Source organism: Rattus norvegicus, chromosome 14 (assembly GCF_036323735.1).
Source record: "Rattus norvegicus strain BN/NHsdMcwi chromosome 14, GRCr8, whole genome shotgun sequence".
Taxonomy (NCBI): Eukaryota; Metazoa; Chordata; class Mammalia; order Rodentia; family Muridae; genus Rattus; species Rattus norvegicus.
The window spans coordinates 13,638,512-13,664,777 of NC_086032.1; the positions used below are offsets into that span (position 1 = coordinate 13,638,512).

Genomic DNA, 26,266 nt, shown 5'->3' on the forward strand with positions numbered 1-26,266 from the left:
CCTTTAAAAGGAAATTGAAATCACCATCAGACTTAGAACACTACTCGGCTGCCATGTTCCCTAAAGAACCAGCCCAGCAAGTCAAGCAAAAACTCTAATTATTTAACAAAGGACACATTTTCAAATCTGTTTTCCGAGCACCCTTTTGCCCACCTCTATCCATAATATAATTTAAGAAAAAGAGGGACCTTTCTTTAAAATGTGAAGAAAAACCTTTTGGGACTTTACAGATAACTGTAAGCCTCTTCCTACCTGCCTTCCTTCAACAGGGCCCCTCGGGCTCTCCCTTCCCAAGGCGGGCTTCTCACTCGCCCTCACCCCTCAGGGAGCATGCTAAGTCCACCTCAGTGAGCTAAGTCCACCTCAGTGAGCATGCTAAGTCCACCTCAAGTGGACAGGGAGTAAATGCTCACAGGAAATACCACAGTATGGAGATTAAACACCAAGTAAATGATACTTTCACTCCCAGAAAGAAAACACACTTCGTCTTAAAAACATGAATGAAACATTCATGTGTACTAATATTGGGATTTCATTTTAAATTTCACATTCAAAACCTGAATAACATCGGCCTGTATGTTTTATGCACAAACCTTTCATAACAACAGTAAACTATAAACAAATCAAAGAATGAAGTAATCAACGATTAAGAGCTTCGGTGGCTATTTTAAGATTTGAAACTGAACGAAGTACAGAACGTTTCCCCCTTTCTAAAGCCTACCAACTGTTTTGGAGACAGAGAACCTGAGTGACCATGTGCACTAGGAAACATTAGTGTAAAGGGTCGGGAGACGGCGCAGCAGCCGAGAGAACTGGTTGCTCTTCCAGGGCACCTGGATTCAACTGCAAACACCACACGGTAGCCAGTATGTGTATGCAACTGTGCTCCCAGGGACCCCCACACCTCTGCCCTCTAAGGGCACCAGGCACACATATGAGGCACAGATTTACATGCAGACAAAACCTATGAACACTAAATAAATAAATAAATAAATAAATGAAGGAAGGAAGGAAGGAAGGAAGGAAGGAAGGAAGGAAGCAGAGCTATCAGAACAATCTTCATAAGAAACCAACATAAACCACAGTACCTTCTTAACTAGATCTGCTCCTCCTGCAAACGCAGCTCCATTTTCTTCTGCTATTTTAATTTCTGATGCATTCTACCAAAACACAACAGTTTATACAATATTTTTAAACAGATTCATTATATTGATAATAGCTGTCAGAAATATCAATTAAAAATAAAAATTGTTTTTAATTTTATTTAAAAATACACCAATTTTTAAATGTATACATTATATTCAGAAAACTTCAGTTTGTATGTCCCTGGAGTATTGACTGACAGCAGAAATGCACCTTGCTGTCATATAAAGAACCTAGCAAGTGTCGGGAAAGCAGAGACAGGAGGATTGCTGTGATTCCAAGGCCAGCCTGGTCTACGCAGCAAATCCAGGATAGCCAGGGCTCTGCAGAGGGACTCTGTCTCAACAAAAGCCAAGCAAACAACCTAACAAGTACCAAGTAGCTGGTCTACCATACACACGCCTCCCAAAAGTAAAACCTTAAAGTACAGCAAATCTTATTACCTAACATTTTATAAAACTGATGGGGGTGGGGGGGAATTTGACTCAAGAAATCAAAACACAAATGTAGCCGCACCTGCCAACTTCTACAGAACAGCACATGTCCCACTTCTATCATTTTGTCTTCTGGGAACATACGTCACTCCTTTAGTTACTGCAGCACTGTGGCTCTCTGACAACTATAATCCCCACCCACTGGAAAGAACACACTGTCTTCCTCAGACGAAAGCAGAGAAAATTGGTAAAGTCTCAGTTATGAAATTCAGATAGTAAAGAAGGGAAAAACTAAGCAAACTCATTAGCACATCATAAACACATGTCAGCAACACAGAAGCCCGCCAAGTCGGACCCTATGCCTGCCATGTGGTGTCTGCTGGCACCGTGAGCAGGCATCTGTCTAAACAGCATGGAGATGCACAGCACTGGTCACTGTTGTGTGCATCAGAGGAGCCCGAGTAGGAAGTGGGAGACGCCTGACAGAGCCCACAGCTGCTGCCATAGCTGCTAAAGACCGCAGCAGTGCTTGGTGTATCTATTTCTCCCTCAGGCTGGAGGTTCGACTGCAAAAAAGTAACCTTAAAGAACTGATACGAATTCAGGATTCTCCTCTAATTACATCCCATTACTCTCTTTATTGACTAGTGTAATCTCTTATAAATTAAATTATAAAACTGTAGACAAAGTTACTTACCCCTGTAAACACAGCAACTTTGTTGACTTCTGACGAGAAAGGGTGTGGGAGAGCAATAACGCTGGCAAATGGTTCCACTTTTTTCTAAACACACACGGGGAAAATAATTACAAAATTTACCTTCTCCATTATCTTCTGCATTCTATAAAAAAACAGAACTGACTTTTTTTTTTTTGAGGTTGTTTTGGTTGGTTGATTGGCTTGCTAACTGGATAGATAGGGCTTTTCTGCTGGCCTCAAAACCAAGATCCTCCTGCCTCAGCTTCCTGAATGCTGGGACTATAGAAATGCACCACCATTCCCAACTCTGGCTTTTAAATCTTTCAATCTATGATAGGTCTGCCCCTTTATTCCTTACTATTTTCTGATCATAATTTAAAGCACAAGATTATCTATTTCCTTTTTGAAAAATAAGAATCTAACTCTCTCTTGTGCACAACATACCCCCCAACTTGTGAGGTTTCTAGCCAAACCATTTATCATAGGTTCTCAAATGCTACAAGTGTATTCACAGCTGTTCCTCCCTAGCAACTAGTACAGCAGTTTCCATTTTCTGGGTGTCAACAGATGTTTGCTACCTTGAATTAAAAATGTAAATGTAGCTTTCAGACTCAAGGAAGATGATGAAAACAGCTAGACATCTTAAACAAGGGCAACTGACCTGCTCAATAGCTCACCCTTAGTGGACCCATGGCTCTGGGCCATTATAAATAGAAACCCTAGATCTACAATGGAATGCCAAGACTGACAGTTTCTTCTCATCAGTGGTCTCCTTTAGTGTAGATCACCATCGCTTTCAGATACAATTAAGAAGTGAACTGAGAATTCCAACAGAAACAATGCATCTTTTGACACACACACAAGTACAGTCCTGTAAGTGCCCAGAATTAATATCCTCAGTCATTCTGGTGAAGAACAACAAGAAGCATAGACTGCTTGCCTGGTGCTCTAGGCCCTGGTCTCAGTTCCCAGCACAGAGGTGACAAAACAGAGCAAACTTAAGACAGAGGCCACATCTTTAGTGTCATGAGCCTGTAAGTAGATCCCTATTCAAAATGATGCCTGAGGTCCTGCAAGACACTGCCATGAGCTACATGAGTGACTGGGGACTTCCTGAGATAACGGAACATTTAAAGGAACGCTGAATGCAAAGCACTGCTAAAGAAAGTGGCTGACTGCGACGTTTCCAGTTGCTCATGGTAATTATGAGCACTACTAGGCTTTGGTATGTATTATCTAATTTCAACGTGAATGGAGCCATAAGAACTAACACTTTGCCTTTGTGATAAAGGTGAGCGTGCTGAAATAAAAATCAGCAAAGCGGTGGATCTGAGGAAGCAGGCCAACTCCCCTGCATGCTTCCAACTATCTTATACCTGGGAAGTAATATTTTCCATGCTGAAGTAGAGAGATTTTTAGAAAATCTGATGGTGGTACAGGAATTTAATCCCAGCACTTGGGAGGCAAAAGCAGGCAAAGATCTGAGTTCAAAGCTAGCCTGATCTACAGAGAGAATTTCAGGACAATCAGGGCTATGCAGAAAACTTTGTCTTGAAAAACCAAATGGAGGTGTGGAAGCGATTTTAGGGAATTCTAAAATTGTACTTGTAAGCAGCTGACAAAGTAGCTGGTCTCCCTGTGACTTTGGTACATCCTTGGTGACTCCTCTCCACTTCCCCTTCACAACCCCCATCTTTGTAAACTAGTGTTCTCAATCTTTCTAATGCTGTGACCCTTTAATACAGTTATGGTGAACCCTAACCGTAAAATTATTTAAATTATTTGTGCTGCTACTTCATAACTGTAATTTTTTTTTACTGTTACAAATCATAATGTAAATTATCTGTGTTTTCTGATGGTCTTAGGCAACCCCTGTGAAAGGGTCATTCAACCCCAAAAGGGTTTTGACCCCCAGGTTGACAACCTGGGGTAAAGTATCTGTGCTTTAACTTTCAAATCACGTGTCCTCTACCCGCTTCTCCCCGTAGAATTTTAAAAATTAAAAAGATCAGCTTATGTATCTACTTTAATAAACACGGATCTACATACCTTTTTTCCCAATGCCATATCTAATGTTAAGTCAAGATAAACACCTTGCTTTGGATTGGTAAAGTCCAGGACTTGAAACTTCTTAAGTAAGTGAATAGCTTTCTCTACTTCATAGATCCGCCGTGGGTATAAGCGTTTTAAATAGACATCGTCTTCAGGCTCACTTTCCATGTAGGTATATGACTTTATTTTCTCTATATCATCAACTGGTTTTTCATCTGATGTCTTTTCCTTAGCACCTTTTTTATTTTTTCTTGCAGACCTTAAAGCAAAATACATTAAGGTCAGTTATATCAGAATATATTCAAGAGGACCTCTTCTAAAAAGCCATTATATAAGACAGAAAGACTCAAAAGCACACATTGCTTTACAGTTTCCCTAACTCAATAATAAATACCAATGAATTTGTGCTTTTTCCAGTCAGCACAAGGTGAAGGAAGCAGGGTTGCTAATGTCCAGAAGCTTGCAAAGGGGCAAGGGGAAATACACGTGTAAAGAGATAGTTCAACCTACTGTGTTAGCATAGACGCTTAGAGACAGTTAACACACTGTGTTAGCATAGACGCTTAGAGATAGTTAACACACTGTGTTAGCATAGACGCTTAGAGATAGTTAACACACTGTGTTAGTATAGATGCTTAGAGATAGTTAACACACTGTTAGTATAGACGCTTAGAGATAGTTCAACCTACTGTGTTAGTATAGACGCTTAGAGATAGTTAACACACTGTGTTAGTATAGACACTCAGAGATAGTTAACACACTGTGTTAGCATAGACGCTTAGAGATAGTTAACACACTGTGTTAGTATAGACGCTTGAAATAGTTAACACACTGTGTTAGTATAGACGCTTAGAGATAGTTCAACACACTGTGTTAGTATCGACGCTTAGCAGGGTCTTGTGGAGACCCTTAGCTCAGCCTAGGTGTTAGGGAAGAGCTGTGAGAGACAAGATTGAAGGAGCAGGAGGAAAGACAGTCTTGATATACACCCAAAAGAACTGTTCATACAAGCTGGTTGTAGCAGTATACGTCTTTAGTCCCAGCACTCAGAAGGCAGAGGCAAGGTGATCACTGTGAGTTCAAGGCCAGCCTGGTGAACAGAGCAAGTTCCAGGACAGCAGGGGCTACACAGAGAAACCCTGTCTCACAAAACAGAAAAGCAATGTCCACAGCAGCACTATTCATAACAGCCCAGAGGCAGAAATAACTCAAACTTGTCTGCTGATGAGTGAAAACATAAAATACACCGTTTCACTACAACAGGATGCTTCTGTTCAGTTTTGAGTGTCAATGTCATTGTCACACAGATGTCACTGTTTTCTATTTAGTCATACCTTCTACACTACTCTCTTACTCCTCTTTGCCCCTTTGCTGGTCCACTCCAAGAGAGGCCATCTATTTTCTGCTTTCCCCTCAATGCGTTCCATTGTCCTCTCTTTAACACAATGATCTCTAGTTCCATCATTTTCCTGCAGACTGTCATGATACCTTTCTTTTAATGGCTGAGAAAAAAATCCATTTTGGATAAGTGTTACATTTGTTTTATCCATTCATAGACAACTAGGCTGATGCTGGGTCTTCACCACAGTGAAGTAATATACCAACACCCACAGAGAGATAGGCACAATCTCTAGAATATCTATTTAACCAACACCCACAGAGAGATAGGCACAATCTCTAGAATATCTATTTAAAATCCCTGTGGGTAAACACTCACGAACAATACAGCTTTAAATTCTGTATTACATTTTTATTCAATGTGCATGTGTTGCTATACATGCACATATATGAAGGTCAGAGGACAACTTCCAGTAGCTGGTTCTTTCCACCATGTGAATTCCAGGAACTTGAGTTGTGAGAATTCATGGCAGGAACCTTACCCACTGAACCATCATGACGGCCTGCAAAGCAGTTTTATTTGTACTTTCCTGATGGCTAAGAACATTGAACACTTCCTCAATTCATTGACTATATCATATTTTGTGATTTATTTTTTTAAATTCTTTATAGATTCTAAATATTGATTCCTGTCTGATACATAGATGAAGAAGATTTTTTTTGTCCAATTCTATAAGTTGTCTTTTCACTCTAGTGACTATTTTTTCCTTTGCAGTGTACACAGAATCCTAATCTCACATAACCCCATTTGTCAACTCTTGGATGCTACTGGAGTCCTTTCCAACAAAGTCCTTGTCTACATGTTAAAGTATATAATGGAACATTAGTCAACAACAAAAGGAATCAAGTACTTGATTCAGGCTACAACATGTATTAACCTTAAAAACAGTATACAATTGCACCAATAATGAGTCTGCTATGTAATGAGAGTAAAGTCATAAAACAACACAAGTCACTGCATTTGTACATATCAGGATGAGGAGGAAAATTGTAAAGTACTTTCTACACAAGCACGGGGACCTGAGTTCAGTGCCCAGGGCACACATTAAAAAGCCAGGTGTGGTGCCAAGCTCTTCTAATCCCAGTGCTGGGGAAGCAGGGACAAAGGCTCCCTGAGGCCCACTAGCCAGCCAGCCTAGACAGTCAGTTCACTCTAATCAGGGACCAGTGAGACATTCTGTATCCAAAAACAAGATGGAGGGCTCCTAAGGAGGGACAGCTGATGGTGATCTCTACCCTACATACACAAGCATGATCACACACATACAAACATGGTCATACACATACACATAATCATACATATGATCACATACATATAAACATGATCACACACATACAAACATGGTCATGCACATACACATGATCATACACATATACATGATCACATACATACAAACATGATCACACACATACAAACATAATCACACAAACAAACATTAACACACATACACATGATCATACACATGCAAACATGATCTCTCACAAATTAAAGTAGGTAAAATAAGACTCTCTTAGCCTCAGATAGTAAACCACCTCTGTCCCACTGACCACAGTTTATTGACTCTGGAATTCAAGGGTTAAAACAGAAAGTGGGAAGATGGAAAGTAGAGTTGGAAACTCCACATCACAATGAACAAAGGCAAAGAGAAGCCAGTGAGTGAGAATGATGTCTAAATTTCAAGTTATAGAATATTCCAGCTGTAATAGGAGACAGATCTGAAGGAAATGAGGGGAGAAGCAAAAGCATATTCCCTCTTTTTCTTTCTAAGGAGGGTGGCCAAGGCTGAACAAATACTGGTAAAGCTGAAAAGATAACAGACTAGAAAAACATTTACAAGGTAAACACAAAAGATAGGGAATAGAAAGAACCATCTGCAACACCTCCTGTGGTATAGGCTCAGGAACCAGGTGGAAGGAATAGTTTATCATTAACTAGAACCAGGAGCAAATGTGAGACAGTTCTCTGCAGAAACCAACAGTCAAAGGGATGAGTGCGTGCCCAACAGGTTAAGTGCTCTTTATCTTCCCCCTCTCTCCCAGGGTACACTGATTTGGCAATGTGACTGGTTTGGGCTGACAGAATAAGGAAGTGACAGCTTCCCTGCTCTAAGTTTAAGCCAGAGGAGGCTTCCTATGTTTCCATATTAAGGTTTTTATTACTGTCATTTTTCATAAACATAAGTCCAAGCTAAGAGCATGAAAGACACATGGACCAGAGCTGGTCCCACAGAGCCTCAGGCTAAATTAGATGATGCTCAACTGACCTGCAAACTTGGCAGAACAGCAAGTCTGGGCCACCACATTCCCAGCCTCGGTCGGAAACCACATATGTGCATGCAGTGATGAGTAATTGTGGTGAGGTCCGTTGCATACAAAAGCTAGTGAGTGCTTACAAAATACCAAAGGAAGGTCCGAAGGGGAAATGCAGATAAGGGTTTAAAGCTAAGAAAACAAAACCAGGGGTGAGATCTTGAATCACAGTTGTTCAACATTTATTCAAATCACCAAAGTCTTCAATTAGTAAAACACCATTTTAGAAAGACATCTGGGTTCTGTGGTAAGCAGAACAGTGTCCACAAATGTGGCTTGTGGGTTAAATGTCCCCAACAGGCTCACATGTTTGACTGCTTGGTCCCCAGCTGGTGGCCCTGTTTGAAGACACTGAGGAAGCTTTAGGAGATGGACCGCAGCTGGATTAAGTGATCTCCACATGACAGGTCTTCAGGTTACAACTCAGCCCTCCTTGCTCTCTGGACACTTTTTATCAATCCAGATGTGAGCGAGCAACCACATGCTCCTCCCACCACAGTCAAGGCTGCTCCTACCACCATGCCTTCCCTGACAGGCTGAACTGTACCCAAAAACCGTGAGCCAAAAGAAATGTACACACCTCCTTAGGCCGCCTGCCATTGTAAGGTATTTTATAATTGATATGAGAAAAATAACAGACCCCCAAGACAACCATGTCATGATATGTGACAAAAGAGAGTCATGTGACCACGGTTAAAAATCTTGAGGTGGAGAGATTATCCTAGCCTAGCCGATCATGTGAGTCCAATGACATAGGCCGTTAAGAGTGACCCACCCCCTCCTTTCCCAGCTAGAGCAGATGGAGCTGAGATGCCGACGATGTTCAAGTGTGCAGGGGCAGCCTACCACTAAATAAATAAATAAATAAATAAAATCTACATTAAATAAAATCTAAGATGGGGAGAGGCACACTGGTAAAGAAGGTCAGTATTGTCTCAAACATGGGAGTAACTAGCAAACTGATTCTCCTTACAGTCTCCAAAAAATAACCAACAACAGCCTCATTCTGGTCCAAGGTGCTCCATGTCAGACTCTGAATCTAGACAACTATAAAACAGAGGGTTGCATTATTTTGAGCCTCAAAGTTTGTGCTAATCTTCTAGGGAATTAACAAAATAAATATAAAGCCCCATTAAACAGATGTGAAAGAAATAAGTTTTTACAATCTCAAACACAATCTAATATAAAATTCCATTCTTGTTCTTAACTAGCCCAATTATCACCACTAATAATAGTATCCTCCAAGCTAATAAGCAGCTGAACGCACTAGCAGACAGTGATAATCTTCATCACAGTGTGCAGCCAGCCTTTCGAACTGCGGACAGCAAGCTTCAGCAAGTGCCCAAGTGGAAGGATGTGGTCTCCTGGCACCCACAGAATTCTTAAACCTCCCAAACTGGAGAAACCACATTTTAATCTTATATTTACTCATGGAGTAACAAAGCCAACAGAAGACCAGACAGCCTGTTTAGGAAGAGAGTGCTCTATTTAAAATTAAACAAAAGCTCTAGCTATAGCCATCAAACTTACATTAAATAAAATCTTGATTTCACAGCTAATTTTTCAATCTTTTAATATGCAATTAATATGAAATCTCGAGATTTCATTTATATTTTATTATATTTGTAATTATAAATATTTGTGGTTTGATGATAAAGAGCAATGTACTCACATATGGTTGGGGCTTAGCTTCATAAATATTTGAGTTGTTCAATGAAAACATTTTTAGGTTTCAAATGGAACAGGCTTCAAATGGTGCTTTAGGAGACGCTAAAGTCTAGAATGACATCATCAGAGCCCAGAACACATGGGACTCTCAGGAAAGTGCACTGACATATAAGCTTACAAGCCCAGCCCTTGGGAGGGAGACAGGAAGATCTTGAGTCCAAAGCTACCTGAAGCTACAGCCAGTCCAGTCCAGCCTAAGCCACTCATTTGTTCTGGGGATAAAGTACTTAGTTGCCCAAGGTCCTAAGTTTCACCTCTACCACCACAAAGGGAGGTGTTAGTGAAATTCATCAATCAAAGAAAGTAAAACTGCAATTCAACCAATTCCTGCAGTAACACAGTACAAACTAATCTGACAACCCACTGCTCTCCTTCCATAGCCTCCAAAACCAACTGCCTTTACTCAGAGCCACATTAAGATGTTTTGTTGCTCCTGCAACTAGGCAAGACCATCAGAAGAGCTTAAGAGCTGTGATTTTCAGATCAGTATGAATCATATTCAAAAGATTTGGGGAGGGGGAGGGGGAAGGGAAGGACACCTGGCAGGCTGCACCAAGAAAACAGAACTATCTACAGTTACCTGGGTAACTAAACCACACAGATTAAATGAGTAACAGGAGACTGTATTCAGCTAACAGCTCTCACCCAGCCACATCTGTCCTCTCACTACAAAATCATGAAAGGAAAAGTAATCCACAGTCAGATGCAATAAAACTAGATAAGAAATACAATGATAATGAAGTTCACTTCAGTACTCAAAGACCCGTGACCCCAAGAGACCAATCCAAGTATTTAAAAAGCAAAGAATCTTTTACATTGAGGTGAGAGTTTTTTGTTTTGTGAAACTGAGCTGAACTAAACAATAACCCTTAAGGCTCATACGAGAGAAACTCAGTAACATCTCTGGCGGTGCTTTACTCCTTCCTTTTCAACCTAGGTGCAGTTCTGCTCCACGTGAAACCGGAGAGCTAAACGAGCGCTGTGCAAGGGGGGGAAAGGGGGTGTCAGCCTGCCAGCCTGTCACAAACACCGGAGCTCAGAACTCCACAGGGCTGAGAACACCGCAGGGCTGAGAACGCAGGTGCCCAAACGCCAAGGAGAACCGGCCGCTCCTTACTCTCATCATGTCTCCCAGGGACAGAAGAAAAGAAAGGCAAGCAGGTAAGGAAACTGTGAGGCTAGTGTGTCGATGTCACTCCTCTGGAACACATGGAGTTCACACCTTCACAGGCCTTTCCACACACCTTCTCCACCAGGTGATCCCAGGAAAGACTCCAGCAGGCTGGGGACTGGAGAGCCTCCTTAGATGGTACAAGAGGAAGAAAAGGCCCAAGCGAGCACCCATAGTTTCTGGTAGACGGGAAGAAAACTATCACTAAAAGTTCTACCACCAGAGTCAAGGCAGGAAACAGTACTGGGCCCAGCCTACTATCTATCCAGAGGGAGGACCAGAACTTCCCCAAAACCTGCAGCAGATGTAGAACAGGGAGAAAAGACAGGTGTGCTCAAAAAACCCTGTCTCCAAAGCCTAGCGGCCTACCGAACCCTAAGTGGAATCCAGGCTTCAGAGACTGCCTCTTGTCACCCATTTCTACAATGCAGTCACTGGGTAATAAGCAGACAGTCTATGTAGGGGAGAGCAAACCCCGCTGATGACAGCCTATGTAAAGGAGGGCAAACCCCGCTGATGACAGTCTATGTAGGGAGAGCAAACCCCGCTGATGACAGCCTATGTAAGGGAGGGCAAACCCCGCTGAGATGCAGCTGCACAGCAGGAAACAGCACCAAGCACAGCACTAAGAAAAACCCAGCAACTCAGCCCCTGTACTGAGCATGAAGAACAGAAGTCTGCTGGTAACCATGGAAACCATAAAATCAAACCTACGTCAGCCCCTGATTACACTGGCTCAACAGGACACATTAAAAGACAAGCCTATTTACTACTTACTTTCTTTCATCTTGTCTATTCTACACAGAACATTTTAGCATTTAATTTAATACCAACAACAATAATAAAGATATGTGAAGAAGCAAGAAAAAGACTACATTGTCAAGACAGAAACGGAACCAGACTCAAATGAGCAAGTGGCAGAAAAAGAAGCAGCAGCAGGAGGATCTGCTATAGGAAATAGAAGATGGGTCCTTGCACATCGGTGAGGTGGCGAGGTTCAGAACAAGGCAGCCCATGGTACTTCAAACAAGTTAATCCCAGCATTCAGAAAACAAGCAGGCAGGCCTCTGTGAAGTCAAGGCCAGGTCTACATGGTATATTCCAGACCATCGAGGACTACTTAGAGAGACCCTGTCTCAAGCCAAAACAAGCCAAGGAACTACAAAGAGGTAGTGGGGGGTGCAGCTGGAACAGGAGGGAACAGGAGGGAACAGGAGGGAACAGGAGGGATCAGGGAGCATCGGGCATGACGAGGATGGAGGGAGAGTACTGGGACAGACAACTGGAATGAGGGGCATCTGGGATAAGATAGAAACTTAGGGCAATGAAACCTCCCAGGGATCAGTGAGGTGGCCCTAGCTAAGACTCCTAACAATGGGAGAGAGAGTCTGAACGAGACATCTTCTGTAACCAGGTAAGACTTCCACTAGAGGGACTGAGACACCAACCCAGCCACAAAACCTTCAACCTACAATTTGTCCTGCCTACAAGATGTGCTGGGTAAAGGTGGCACAGAAATCGTGAGGGTGGCCAGCCAATGACTGGTCCAGATTACGACCCATGCCATAAGAGGGAGCCCACCCCTGATTAAGTTAAACAGAAAAATATGGAAAAAACTGACAAACAGAAGCAGGCACTACCAGGCCTCAGATCTTGACTCCATGAACAATTTTTAGTAGATTCTGATGTCAATGCATTTAAAAATAAAGATTACAACTAAAATTATGAACGCATCTCATTTAGTTACAAAATAATCTTATGACAGATTTTCATAACTTTCTGAAGAGGGCATATTTCCTATGTTATGATTTTTTTTTTTAGGCAGTAAAAAGTACCAAACTGTACTACAGTACAATCTGGGGATGATGTAATAGGAAATTTTAGGGGACAGATGAAAATGTTTTTAAATGTTCTTAAAAATTAATAAGCCTAATAAATAAATACTTGCACACAGCAAAAATAAAAAGGCAAATAGCCCAAAACTAAAATGGGCAAAAGAGGAAAATAAGAAATACAATACAGAAACATAAAAATTGGTAACTTCTAATGTGGAGAACTGCCACTCGTCTGGTAAGATGTAAAGAATAAAAACCAACCTGCACTCCTCCACCTTCTCCACAACCAGTCAGAATGGGCACCATTCACACCCAAAACAGGGTGCCGGGCCAAGCTTGGTGACAGGGAAGTTGCCTAGCCTGTGTAAGGCCCTAGGTTCCATCTCTGGCTGCTCCTCGTCTGTCACACCCAAAGAAAGCCTCTATTCTAACAACGCGTGTGCTAGCTCTGAGTGTGTCCACACGGAGCTGTAACACACCATTAAAGTGCAGTAGTATTCGTGGCATTTGCTTCTAGGCCTTGGCACCGCTGACATACATTTTCTCTAATTCTCCTGTAAAACTCCAACTTTAAAGACCCAGTCAAACACTGCTGGCCCTGCTGGCCTCAGGTCACCTTAATTCCCACCAGCAATCCCATCACACTTGAGCCATTTCTCAAATAAGATAGTCACAACATTTAAGGGAAGTTAGAGCACAAACCTAATTTATGATATAGTAAAAAATCTTACTCATCAACAAAAAAACAATAAATAAAAAAGTACTCAGTTAAAGAAAGAAAATAGAAATGGCCCATAACCATGTTAAAAATCACAATTCTATTTATTACCCTTGAAACTAAAAAAGATAATAGTTACCTATGCTAAATATAAAGAAATACATTCTAACAACACTTGCTAGTAAGGATATAAACTGACAAGTTGTTTCTTTTCTTTTTGCTTTTGGTACTGGGGGTTGAACCCAGGGCCTTACAAAGGCTAAGCAAGAGCTCTAGCTGATATAAACTAACAAGGTAAGTTTGGATTATCTATCAAAATTCTACTTATTAGAACCTACAGTTCAAATACCTCCAATATATATGACAAATACACGGTTATTCAGTACAGGGTCAATTATATTAATGAGATATTAGAAAGTTAAATTACATAAATTACAGCTAACTATTATATAGTTAAAATAACTGAACAGCGCCATCAGAATCAATTTCCAAAACATAGATGCTTACTCTATGCACTACCACGTATACAAACAACAAGAAACACACAGATTAAAATGCATATAAAGGGTACAACTAAATGGCTAAAGAACGGATACAGAAAAGCCACCAATGTCTCACCAGCTAACCTTCATGCACTTTTAACTGCTTATCATGAACTAATTCATTTAAAATAACTACTTTTAAAGATTAAAAACTGACTATTTGTGTCACTTCCCATTTATTTTAAAATGCTCAAGGACAGAGGAACAAAACAAGTAGCTTGCTCATCCTCACATGACCAGCATCTTGCATAGTGCCCCACATATAGAGAGGACGGAGACTACGCCTGCCTCACAGAGAGAGGACGGAGACCACACAGTGCCTCACAGAGAGAGGGCGGAGACCACACAGTGCCTCACATAGAGAGGAAGGAGACTACGCCTGCCCCACATATAGAGAGGACAGAGACTACCTACGCCTGCCCCACATATAGAGAGGACAGAGACTACGCCGTGCCTCACAGAGAGAGGACAGAGACTACGCCTGCCTCACAGAGAGAGGACAGAGACTACGCCGTGCCCCACATATGGAGGACAGAGACCACACCATGCCTCACAGAGAGAGGACAGAGACTACGCCATGCCTCACATAGAGAGGACAGAGACCACACCATGCCTCACAGAGAGAGGACAGAGACTACGCCGTGCCCCACATATGGAGGACAGAGACTGTGCTGTGCCTCACAGAGAGAGGATGGAGACTGTGCCATGCCTCACAGAGAGAGGACAGAGACTATGTGGGCTAAGTTTATAAAAGTGAGAATAAGTTAAACAACTAGGAATTTAAAAATTCCCCTAAAATTTCCCAATTTTTATTTTGGATATCCCATAATCTAAGGATTGTACTCCATGATTCTGCAGCTTGAACTATGATAAATCCCACCTCCAAAGCCATTGACACAACTCTTTGAGACTAGATAATAGTCCTGACAGCAAACAGTAAGTCTTTCCACCAACACATCCACGCCGCCTAACCCTGAGCTACATGGTACTGTTATTCCTAGATTATGTTGTTCATGAGTACTGAAATTTAGATTCCAAACACCCACATAAAATTTAATCTTTGGGGTTGGGGATTTAGCTCAGTGGTAGAGCGCTTGCCTAGGAAGCGCAAGGCCCTGGGTTCGGTCCCCAGCTCCAAAAAAAAGAAAAAAAAAAATTTAATCTTTGGCTTTCCATTCCTCTATCTGAAAAATGTTCACCAGAGTATCCATTCTTCATAATTGTTACAAAGATTGAATGGACAAGCACCTGAAGTGTGCTCAGTTAATTATTACTAATTATTATTATGTGACACATAAGGATCCTGTAAATTTTAACTGTTAATGTTCTATAGCTTTTTGGCATTTAATTATTACTCCCTCAGCCATTTCTTCTAACTATGGAAATGGTAACATTAGGGGAAAAGGCACTCAGAAAACAATGATAGTCCTTGGGACTATTAACATCAATGTCCTTGGGAAAAATCCAATTAGGGTCATGTCGGACACCCAGATGGCATAAGCCTCAAGTCCGAGAGCCAACATTTGCATTTCAGTCCCTTCCCTCACTCACTTCAATGGCGGCAGCATCTATGGATAAAAACGCTGAGCTCTAACTCCATACAAAGCCAGCTTTTAACAAATTTCATCACTTTATATTTCCATATGCTGAAACACTACATAAAAATTATAAATATGTGTGTATATTTCTGCATACCACAACGAACACTGGAAATCTGGCTATTTTATTTCATTAATGATTTATTTATATGAGAATATAAGTACACTGTTGCTGTCTTCAGACACACCAGAAGAGGGCATCGGATCCCATTACGGATGGTTGTGAACCACCATGTGGTTGCTGGGAATTGAACTCAGGACCTCTGGAAGAGCAGCCAGTGCTCTTAACCGCTGACCCATCTCTCCAGTCTGAAAACTGGAAATCTGAAATTCCAATATATAATTCTAGTCCTGGTAATCCTTTAACATCTAATTATAAGGAGCACCTTGAAGAAAAGAATATAATTTAAAGAGCAGAACAAATAGTTTCAGAGCTAAACTCCTTGAGATCAACTCCTCATCCTGACATTACCAGTCCTCTGATCTGGGCTGGTTCTGTGACCTCATCTTGATGGTTAGTTTTACTTGTCATCTGCGAAGCACTGAAGATCACCTGGCAGTCTGCGTGAGGAGTGTTGTGCTGTGCAGTCTCTCCAGAGGGTTAAGTGTGTGACAGGCTCCCGTACTTCATGGCTGGGAGCCTGACTGAGTGAAAAGAGGCAGCAGGTAGGCACAGGAAGGAAGAGCACACTCGCTCTCTGCTCTAGTCAGAGGATGTGACTGGCTTCAAGTTCCTACCACCTCCATTGCCCCACAAGGATAGGCTGTAGCTTGGAACAGTCAGCCAAATAAACCCTTTCCTCCTGAGTTGCTCCTACCCGGATGTTTTATTATAGCAATGAGAAAGAAACCTTGATTTCCTTCTCCTAAAGTGAACATAATACAGCAGCTGTGAAGGGCGGGAGTGAGTGATTTGCTCCAGGTACTGTTAGTACGGCTGTTACTAAGTCTCACCTTTCCTTCAGACCTCTGCAGTCAAAGGAGCACAGATAACCAGCTTCTCTAACTATGACCTTTCCAGAACCATGCTTCTGAATCACAGCTTTAAGGGGGAATGAAGTAACTAACAAAACACTTACTTTGCAGCAGCAGCAGCAAAATGTCTGTTGGGCAAGAGACTGTTTAGAGAACAGGGGTAAAAAGCTGCCTGGTGAGCCATCTTGCAGAGACTATGCCTTTGATGATGTATCAAGACTAGGAAAGAAACAAAATAATAACATCAAATAATCATCACGTTCACACACTTTTACATTCTAAAAACCAGTATTTTTTTTTAAAGCAACTAATTTTGTGATTATGTAAAAATAGGGGCTAGGGATTTTTTTCCCATATAATAATCAGGGCTGCCGCAAAAGCAAGCGGATCTCCAATTGGATCTTCCCAGAATGCACAGGAAAGGCTGGGTGTGGTGGCACATGCCTGTAATCCCGGGAACACTGAGATCCAGGTGGAGACCAGCAGATCCTGGAAGCTGATGGACTAGATACCCTGACCCACACAGTAACGTTCCAGGCCAATCCGAGATCAAAGGAAAGAGGACAGGTGTCTGAGGAGCAACCCCAGGTTGTCCTCTGACCTCTACACATGCAATGCACACATGTGACCATCCCCCACCTGAATGCGAACACAGGGACACACACATGCAAACATACAAGTATCTAAGAATAGGAACAGGGCGCAGTAGGTTAATGATGGAGTTCCTCGCCTAACGCATGTGTTCCAGGGCAGCATCACTAAAAAGGAAAGGTAAAATACAGAAGTCCCACTTAGAGATTCTAAAAGCAAGGAGAGGCATCTAATACCTAACTCCTTTCTCCTTCACTTGTTCTGGACTTTGAGACAGGAACTCACTATAGATTAGCCTGACCTGGAACTCACTAAGTAGCCCAGGCTAGACTGAACCACAGGCAACCTGTGATTACAGGCATGAGCCATTACACCCTCTCCACCTATTTTTACATGAATCTCATTTCAGCTCAACAGACTATTTTATGTTTATTAATAGGGAATATGTACATATGTACCCCTAGAATTTTAAAAATAATTTCTTTTCATTACTTATTTTTAAAGATACATTTACGGAGTTGTCTGAGATCTTCTAAAAGCAGAAATAGTGAGAAATTTACCCTACCAGATCAAGACTTGTTATTAGAAGGAGCAGGGGGAAGAAAAGGTAGAATAGAGGGTGAAAAGAGTAGGCCGATTATAACTGTATATGCATGGAAATAGCTCAATGAAGTCCATTTCATTGAAGCCAGGTGTGCGACACGGGAAGCAGAGGCAGGCAGATCTCTGTGAGTTCAAGCCCAACCTGATACACAGAGCGAGTTCCAGCACAGCTACGGCTGTTACGGGGAGAAACTCTGTCTGGAAACAAAAACTTTAAAATTCCACTTTTTAAAAGGCATAAAGTTATGATGGTTCTTTATGGTGGTAGTGGCACAAATCAGAAAGACAGGCTAGTAAAACAAAAAATGGCTTGGCAATAAGATCATCCAAAGCTCCCACTACAGAGGGGGAAATCCCACTCACAGTGAATGATAACAATTAAAAGCCTTGCAGGATAAAGGAAAATGTCCTTACAGCTTTAGGGGAGGGACAGTTTCACAAACAAGGCCCTAAGGCCCTAGATAAAAAGTGGTTTACTAAGTGTTAAAAACTTCTGCTTAAATGAATATCCTAGTAAGAGCACCAGTGGAAGGGGAAGCCCTGGGTCCTGCTAAGACTGAACCCCCAGTGAACTAGACTGGTGGGGGGAGGGCGGCAATGGGGGGAGGGTTGGGAGGGGAACACCCATAAAGAAGGGGAGGGGGGAGGGGGATGTTTGCCCAGAAACCGGGAAAAGGAATAACACTCGAAATGTAAATAAGAAATACTCAAGTTAATAAAAAAAAAAAAAAAAAAACCTTCTGCTTATCAAATATACTTTTTAGCAATTAAGAATTGAGGCTGTGACTAAAATCAGGGACTAGACAAGGCTGCCCACTCTCTCCCTACTTATTCAATATAGTTCTTGAAGTTCTAGCCAGAGCAATCAGACAACAAAAGGATGTCAAGGGGATACAGATCGGAAAAGAAGAAGTCAAAATATCACTATTTGCAGATGACATGATAGTATATTTAAGTGATCCCAAAAGTTCCACCAGAGAACTACTAAAGCTGATAAACAACTTCAGCAAAGTGGCTGGGTATAAAATTAACTCAAATAAATCAGTTGCCTTCCTCTATACAAAAGAGAAACAAGCCGAGAAAGAAATTAGGGAAACGACACCCTTCATAATAGACCCAAATAATATAAAGTACCTCGGTGTGACTTTAACAAAGCAAGTAAAAGATCTGTACAATAAGAACTTCAAGACACTGAAGAAGGAAATTGAAGAAGACCTCAGAAGATGGAAAGATCTCCCATGCTCATGGATTGGCAGGATTAATATAGTAAAAATGGCCATTTTACCAAAAGCGATCTACAGATTCAATGCAATCCCCATCAAAATACCAATCCAATTCTTCAAAGAGTTAGACAGAACAATTTGCAAATTCATCTGGAATAACAAAAAACCCAGGATAGCTAAAGCTATCCTCAACAATGAAAGGACTTCAGGGGGAATCACTATCCCTGAACTCAAGCAGTATTACAGAGCAATAGTGATAAAAACTGCATGGTATTGGTACAGAGACAGACAGATAGACCAATGGAATAGAATTGAAGACCCAGAAATGAACCCACACACCTATGGTCACTTGATTTTTGACAAAGGAGCCAAAACCATCCAATGGAAAAAAGATAGCATTTTCAGCAAATGGTGCTGGTTCAACTGGAGGTCAACATGTAGAAGAATGCAGATCGATCCATGCTTATCACCCTGTACAAAGCTTAAGTCCAAGTGGATCAAGGACCTCCACATCAAAGCAGACACACTCAAAATAATAGAAGAAAAACTAGGGAAGCATCTGGAACACATGGGCACTGGAAAAAATTTCCTGAACAAAACACCAATGGCTTACGCTCTAAGATAAAGAATTGACAAATGGGATCTCATAAAACTGCAAAGTTTCTGTAAGGCAAAGGACACTGTGGTTAGGACAAAACGGCAACCAACAGATTGGGAAAAGATCTTTACCAATCCTACAACAGATAGAGGCCTTATATCCAAAATATACAAAGAACTCAAGAAGTTAGACCACAGGGAAACAAATAACCCTATTAAAAAATGGGGCTCAGAGCTAAACAAAGAATTCACAGCTGAGGAATGCTGAATGGCGGAGAAACACCTAAAGAAATGTTCAACATCTTTAGTCATAAGGGAAATGCAAATCAAAACAACCCTGAGATTTCACCTCACACCAGTGAGAATGGCTAAGATCAAAAACTCAGGGGACAACAGATGCTGGCGAGGATGTGGAGAAAGAGGAACACTCCTCCATTGTTGGTGGGATTGCAAACTGGTACAACCATTCTGGAAATCAGTCTGGAGGATCCTCAGAAAATTGGACATTGAACTGCCTGAGGATCCAGCTATACCTCTCTTGGGCATATACCCAAAAGATGCCTCAACATATAAAAGAGACACGTGCTCCACTATGTTCATCGCAGCCTTATTTATAATAGCCAGAAACTGGAAAGAACCCAGATGCCCTTCAACAGAGGAATGGATACAGAAAATGTGGTACATCTACACAATGGAATATTACTCAGCTATCAAAAACAACGACTTTATGAAATTCGTAGGCAAATGGCTGGAACTGGAAAATATCATCCTGAGTGAGCTAACCCAAACACAGAAAGACATACATGGTATGCACTCACTGATAAGTGGCTATTAGCCCAAATGCTTGAATTACCCTAAATGCCTAGAACAAATGAAACTCAAGACAGATGATCAAAATGTGAATGCTTCACTCCTTCTTTAAAAGGGGAACAAGAATACCCTTGGCAGGGAAGAGAGAGGCAAAGATTAAAACAGAGACTGAAGGAACACCCATTCAGAGTCTGCCCCACATGTGGCCCATGCATATACAGCCATCCAATTAGACAAGATAGATGAAGCAAAGAAGTGCAGACCGACAGGAGCCGGATGTAGATCGCTCCTGAGAGACACAGCCAGAATACAGCAAATACAGAGGCGAATACCAGCAGCAAACCACTGAACTGAGAATAGGACCCCCGTTGAAGGAATCAGAGAAAGAACTGGAAGAGCTTGAAGGGGCTCGAGACCCCATATGTACAACAATGCCAAGCAACCAGAGCTTCCAGGGACTAAGCCACTACCTAAAGACTATACATGGACTGACCCTGGACTCTGACCTCATAGGTAGCAATGAATATCCTAGTAAGAGCACCAGTGGAAGGGGAAGCCCTGGGTCCTGCTAAGACTGAACCCCCAGTGAACTAGACTGTTGGGGGGAGGGGGACAATGGGGGGAGGGTGGGGAGGGGAACACCGATAAGAAAGGGGAGGGGGGAGGGGGATGTTTGCCCGGAAACTGGGAAAGGGAATAACACTCGAAATGTATATAAGAAATACTCAAGTTAATAATAAAAAAAAATAAAAAATAAAATAAAATATATTTTTATATATAAAAAAAAGAAAAGAAAAAAAAAAAGGAATTGAGGCTGTGGAGACGGCTCACCATCAGCAACGTGCTTGTCATGCAAGCATGTCGACCTGCTTTCACCCCCAACACATGTGAAACGCTGAGTGCAGTGACTCTTCCCTGTAATTCCAAAAACAGGAGGCTGATCGCTGGGACTCACTTGCCAGCCAGTCTAGACTAATCAACACACCCAGGTCCTAGTGAGACACCCTGTTTCAGAAAAATGAGATGAGTAACTCATGAGAAATAACACGCTACATGCATGCACACACATGTGCATTCCTTCCCACATGCACATACACTGAAAGGATGAACCCAAAATGGGTAGAATATATTTGCAACATGTTCAGTTAACAAGAGTAGTATTACCTCATTAGTAAGCAGGGAAAGGCCAATTTAAAACAGTATAGAATCTCACATCAGCACTACTTAAAGGGTGCTCAGCAGACCTATTATAGTCTGGAACCATATAAAGGTTACACTAGCATGTGAAACAAATAAACCACTAAATTATATTGTTCAATGCAACTGACAATACTTTTAATAATGGGCATGTTAGAGACTCCCATCCCTCAACATGTGGGAGCCTGGCCTTGTCTCAAATTATTTTTTTAATAAAACTTAATCAAGAAAGCTGAAGATGACCTTGTCTGGCTGGCATCAATGGGAGGGGAAGCCCTGGGTCCTGTGAAGGCTTGATGCCCCAGTGTAGGGGAATGATAGGGCAATGGGGCAGGGGTGGGTGGGTGGGGGAGCACCCTTGTGGAGGCAGGAAGAGAGGAGTGGAGTGGGGGCTTTTGGGGGGCTACCAGGAAGGGGGATAACATTTCAAATGTAAATAAAATAACCAATTTAAAAAAAAAGAAAGCAGTGTCTGGTTTTATTGTGGAGATAGAGTTTATTAACCGGGTAACCTAAGTTTGTTTTACAAACACCAGAATAAGAAGCCTCTAGGTTATAGAGCTTATAGAGCTGGTTGGTGGGGAGACAAGAACAATAATACAGGAAGGAGAAGGATTACAGGATAAAAGAAGGGAGAAGGTTGTTTGCATTTTAAAAGTAAAAACAGATTTCATAAAAAAGGTGATAGAGTTCTTGCTATGCAAGCATGAGGGGTGAAATTCAGATTCCTGGCACACACACAAAAACTGGATAAGCACAGTGCCACGCCTCCACCTCCAGGGCCTTCTCTGGACACAGTGGGAATCACAAGCTCCAGGTCTAGGGACAAACTCTGCCTCTGGAAACAGACTGGACAGTAGTTGTCAGAAGAGAGTCAACATCAATCTCTGGCCTCCGTGTGCACACACACATATACACTCACACACATGTGAACACACACGTATACCAAGTACACATACACATGAAAAAAATCTTAGAGTGTATATGACACTCTGAATTCGTATTTAAAGTACTCAGACATGAGTACACAAAATTGACAGTGCAGTTATAGGTTATTGAAAAGACATGGGTGGGGTGGGGAGGTTTTTCAGAGTTCTGAGCATAGGAGTACCGTGATTAAGTTGTTTTGTAAATATTCCTTTATTTACTTAGAGCCTGGTGACAGGGTCTCAGGCTGTAGTCCTATATGGCCTAGAACTCACTGTGAGTCCAGGCTGATCTCAAACTTCCATCATTCCTCCTGACTTTGCCTCCCAAGTGCTGGAATTAGAAACATGTGCCACCACGATCAGCTAAAGGTCTTTTTTATTATCTTTTTTTAATTCATTAAGTTTTTATTTTATGTGTATGGGTATTTTTGCCCTTAGAGGTCAGAAGAGGGTGTCATATCAGGTGGAACTAGAACAGTTATGAGCCATCATGTGGGTGCTAGGAATCAAACCCAACTCCTCTGGAAAAGCAGCAAATCCTCTTAACCGCTGAGCTACCGCGATACACTCATACTCCAGCTTAAGTTCTTAAAGAACCAATTCAGTACGTATTTAGAGTATGCTACAGAAGAATTCAGGTGAGAAATGCTGTTGATTTAGAATAAGACAGCTGCAGTCTTACCACGAGAAGTCAAGAGTTTGGGTTAACAGCATTCAGAAGGCTGAGGCAAAAGGACTTGCTCAAGTTCAAAGCCAGCCTGGGCTTGTTAGTGAATACAAGACCAAGCCAGTCAGAACCACAAAGCAAGACCTTGTCTCCAAAAATCCTCAACACACACACACACACACACACACACACACACACACACACACACACACAAAACAAATAGTCTGGATCAATTTAAAAGTAAAGCAAACAGGATTTGTCAACTATTTAATAAAAGTGAGGAAGAAAAGAGTCAAAGATACTGAGGTTGTGGCCTGGACAACTAAAAGTATATAACTTTTATCAAATGAGATGAAGGCGCAGCCTATGATTATAAACTTCGTTTTAAACCTGTGTGATGTACCAGAAAGTTATACACATACAGTTCTAGAATTCGTATAAGGCTGAACTTCAGGAAAGAAGTCCCAACTGCATTTAAATATTTGATAGCCATTAAAATATCTGAGTTAACAACAGATGAGGCCACTAAAGGGATGAATTCACACACACACACACACACACACACACACACACACACACACACAAATTTGATGTTAAGATACAGAAGAAATGAGAAGGAAGAAGGTGATCCTGGGACACTTCAGGGAAACTGGCTGGGGAGAAGATAAGCTGACTAATTAATGTGAGAAGTAACAGGCAGACTAATGAGAAAACTAGTATGTAACCTGGACTCTAAGAGGACAAGTGACAGAAATGTAAAATCTTCAGTTCTCTTCTTGGCTTCTTCAATTTTGTCTCATGTGCTTTCTATCACATATGAAGGTAATAACCCTCAATTTCTTTTCAGTAACAACATATTCTGGTTTGCTTTAGTAGTCATGGGGATGTGTTGTGACCTCTTGTCATCCCTAACGTTGGAAGAATGATTCTAAATAAGGATGCTGATCTTGACAGTGAACTTTCCTGAGAAAAGTTAAAAGAGAAAATGGATACAGCGTTTGTTAGGAAGAGTGGAGAGCTCCTAAGGTGTGTAGTTCACGGGTAGCGATTTACCTAGCATGTTTGGCGTCCTAGATTCCATACTCGACACAACGAAATAAATCACAACCTTCACTTCTTCCCTGCCATTTAATAGGTGAATTTAGCCACGTGCCAAGTGGGATTGGTTTCTTCCTCTTAAAATGGAATGGTGCAGGCTGTTTCGTCCATTTAAAGCCCTGACTCCATTGGATTTATTTAAAAAATAAAAGGGCATGGTACTAAAGGGCCTGTCATACTAACCAATCAGACCTGACTTGTTACTGAAAAAAGAAACACTAGAGAATTAATGTCCAAATAGTAAACATGATAACCTCTGTAAATATAAGATCTGGAATCGCCTTTATTCAAAAAGCAACAATAAACAAGGTTCAGATGTTTTACAGATGTAAACCACTTCACATACCACCTTTCCCTTCACACACCCAGTATCCCACACACAGGACAGAATCTTGCCTTATGTTCCTCGTCCCTGACTGAAAGGACTGCCAATGTATTTTTCCTCCCATTTCATCCTCAGAGTGACAAGCTCCAAAAGAGAAACCTTGCGTTAAGGGTCACTTTTAAGCAGTGATGGCCCTCTGGGTTGTGGAGCCCAGAAGTACCTAGAGCTGACAGGTGCCTACGAGAGTCTGGCGTGTACACCGCGGCAACAAGAGAATCGGCCCTAAATTTACTTTCCCTGTAAGAGCACCGCTTGTCTTACCTCTACCGAGGTACCTTGCGGCCGCCGCCATGTTGACTGTTCCGGATTGTGCTGACGAAATTGGTCCCGGGTTTCAACTGCACCGCAACATGAAAAAGGTTCCTCTCGGAAACTGGCAAAGGGGGGAAGGTGTTGAAAGGAGCAGAGAAGCAGGGCGGGACGACTTAGCTTCTGTGCCCTCGTGGCGCGGTTCACCTAGGACTGCCCTTCGTGGTTCCGGTTCAAAGGCTTATCAACCTGCAGGGGGAAAAAATGGCTTTGTTAAAAACGCCGTAATTATTCGTTCCTTCTTATTTTTAATTTTTGGCCCTGCAAATATGCTCAGAACAATCATTTAAATAGAGGGAACCTAGTACACTGCTTAAAGTCTTGAAAAACCTGGAGTATCCCTGCCTCCTTCGCTACATTCTCAGCCCTGATATTAGTTTTGTTTTGTTTTGTTTTGTTTTGTTTTGTTTTGTTTTGTTTTGTTTTGTTTTGTTTTGTTTTGTTTTGTTTTCTTTAAATGAACATTGCTAGGCCACCGTACTCCAAGCTAGCATAAGCGAGCCTCTGAGATAGATCTTCTTGATAGCAAACAGAAAACAGAATCCGTCAAACTTCGCTACCACCCAGGGCTGGCCAGAAGGTCCTGCTCACTCCCACCCTTTCAACAACACCAGGCAAACCTTAATCTTTCATAGGTCTGCTCTTCAGTTTCCAGCTGCTGGTAAGCCGTGCAGGACCTAACAAGCAGTACACTACTTGGCGTTTTGGAAGCACGTCTAGAGTTTTGTTTTGCTTCTTGGTGTTTGTTCCAGTGATTGGCCATTTCCAAAGGCTCACTTATGGCCTCTGCCTACCTCCTCAACTAACAACCTTCCTAACACACATGCGAGTGTACACGCACGCGCGTACACACACACGTACACACACACATACACACACACACACGGAGGGAGGGAGGGGTGAGGAGGAGAAGACACACATTTCTCACTTCTGAGACATTTTTCCTCTGTGGCTTCTGCTTGAATTATCATGTATCGCATTAACAGTATTTTTTTCCTTGAGATTTAAATCCCGACTTAGGTCAATGTTGTCAGTCTCCTCTCATACTTCCAAGACTGAGTTACGGCCACTTCTTCCTGTAAACAGAAGTTGTAATTTTTTTATTTGAAACAATTCTGAGACCTCTTTTTCCATATAATACAATTTACCAACCTAAGTGTACAATGTAGTGGGTTTTAGAGGACTCAGAGTTGTGCAGTTCTCACAATGTATCTCCCTACCTCTGTGAGCTCTTTGTGGGTAGCAACCATGTCACT

General features: G+C 41.8%; 1 protein-coding gene across 5 annotated transcripts in view; it reads right to left on the reverse strand.

The window, feature by feature from the left end:
* Mrpl1 (mitochondrial ribosomal protein L1) overlaps positions 1-25,122 on the reverse strand; it is a 59,136-nt gene extending 34,014 nt beyond the window's left edge. The window contains 5 exon segments of one of the 5 annotated variants that reach the window (NM_001105997.2): positions 1,089-1,160; positions 2,275-2,358; positions 4,324-4,585; positions 16,706-16,820; positions 24,963-25,010. In NM_001105997.2, the coding sequence (NP_001099467.1) occupies positions 1,089-1,160; positions 2,275-2,358; positions 4,324-4,585; positions 16,706-16,820; positions 24,963-24,993 (564 nt within the window). In that variant the 5' untranslated portion in view covers positions 24,994-25,010. 5 annotated transcript variants of the gene reach the window in all.
* Between the last annotated feature and the right edge of the window lie 1,144 nt (positions 25,123-26,266).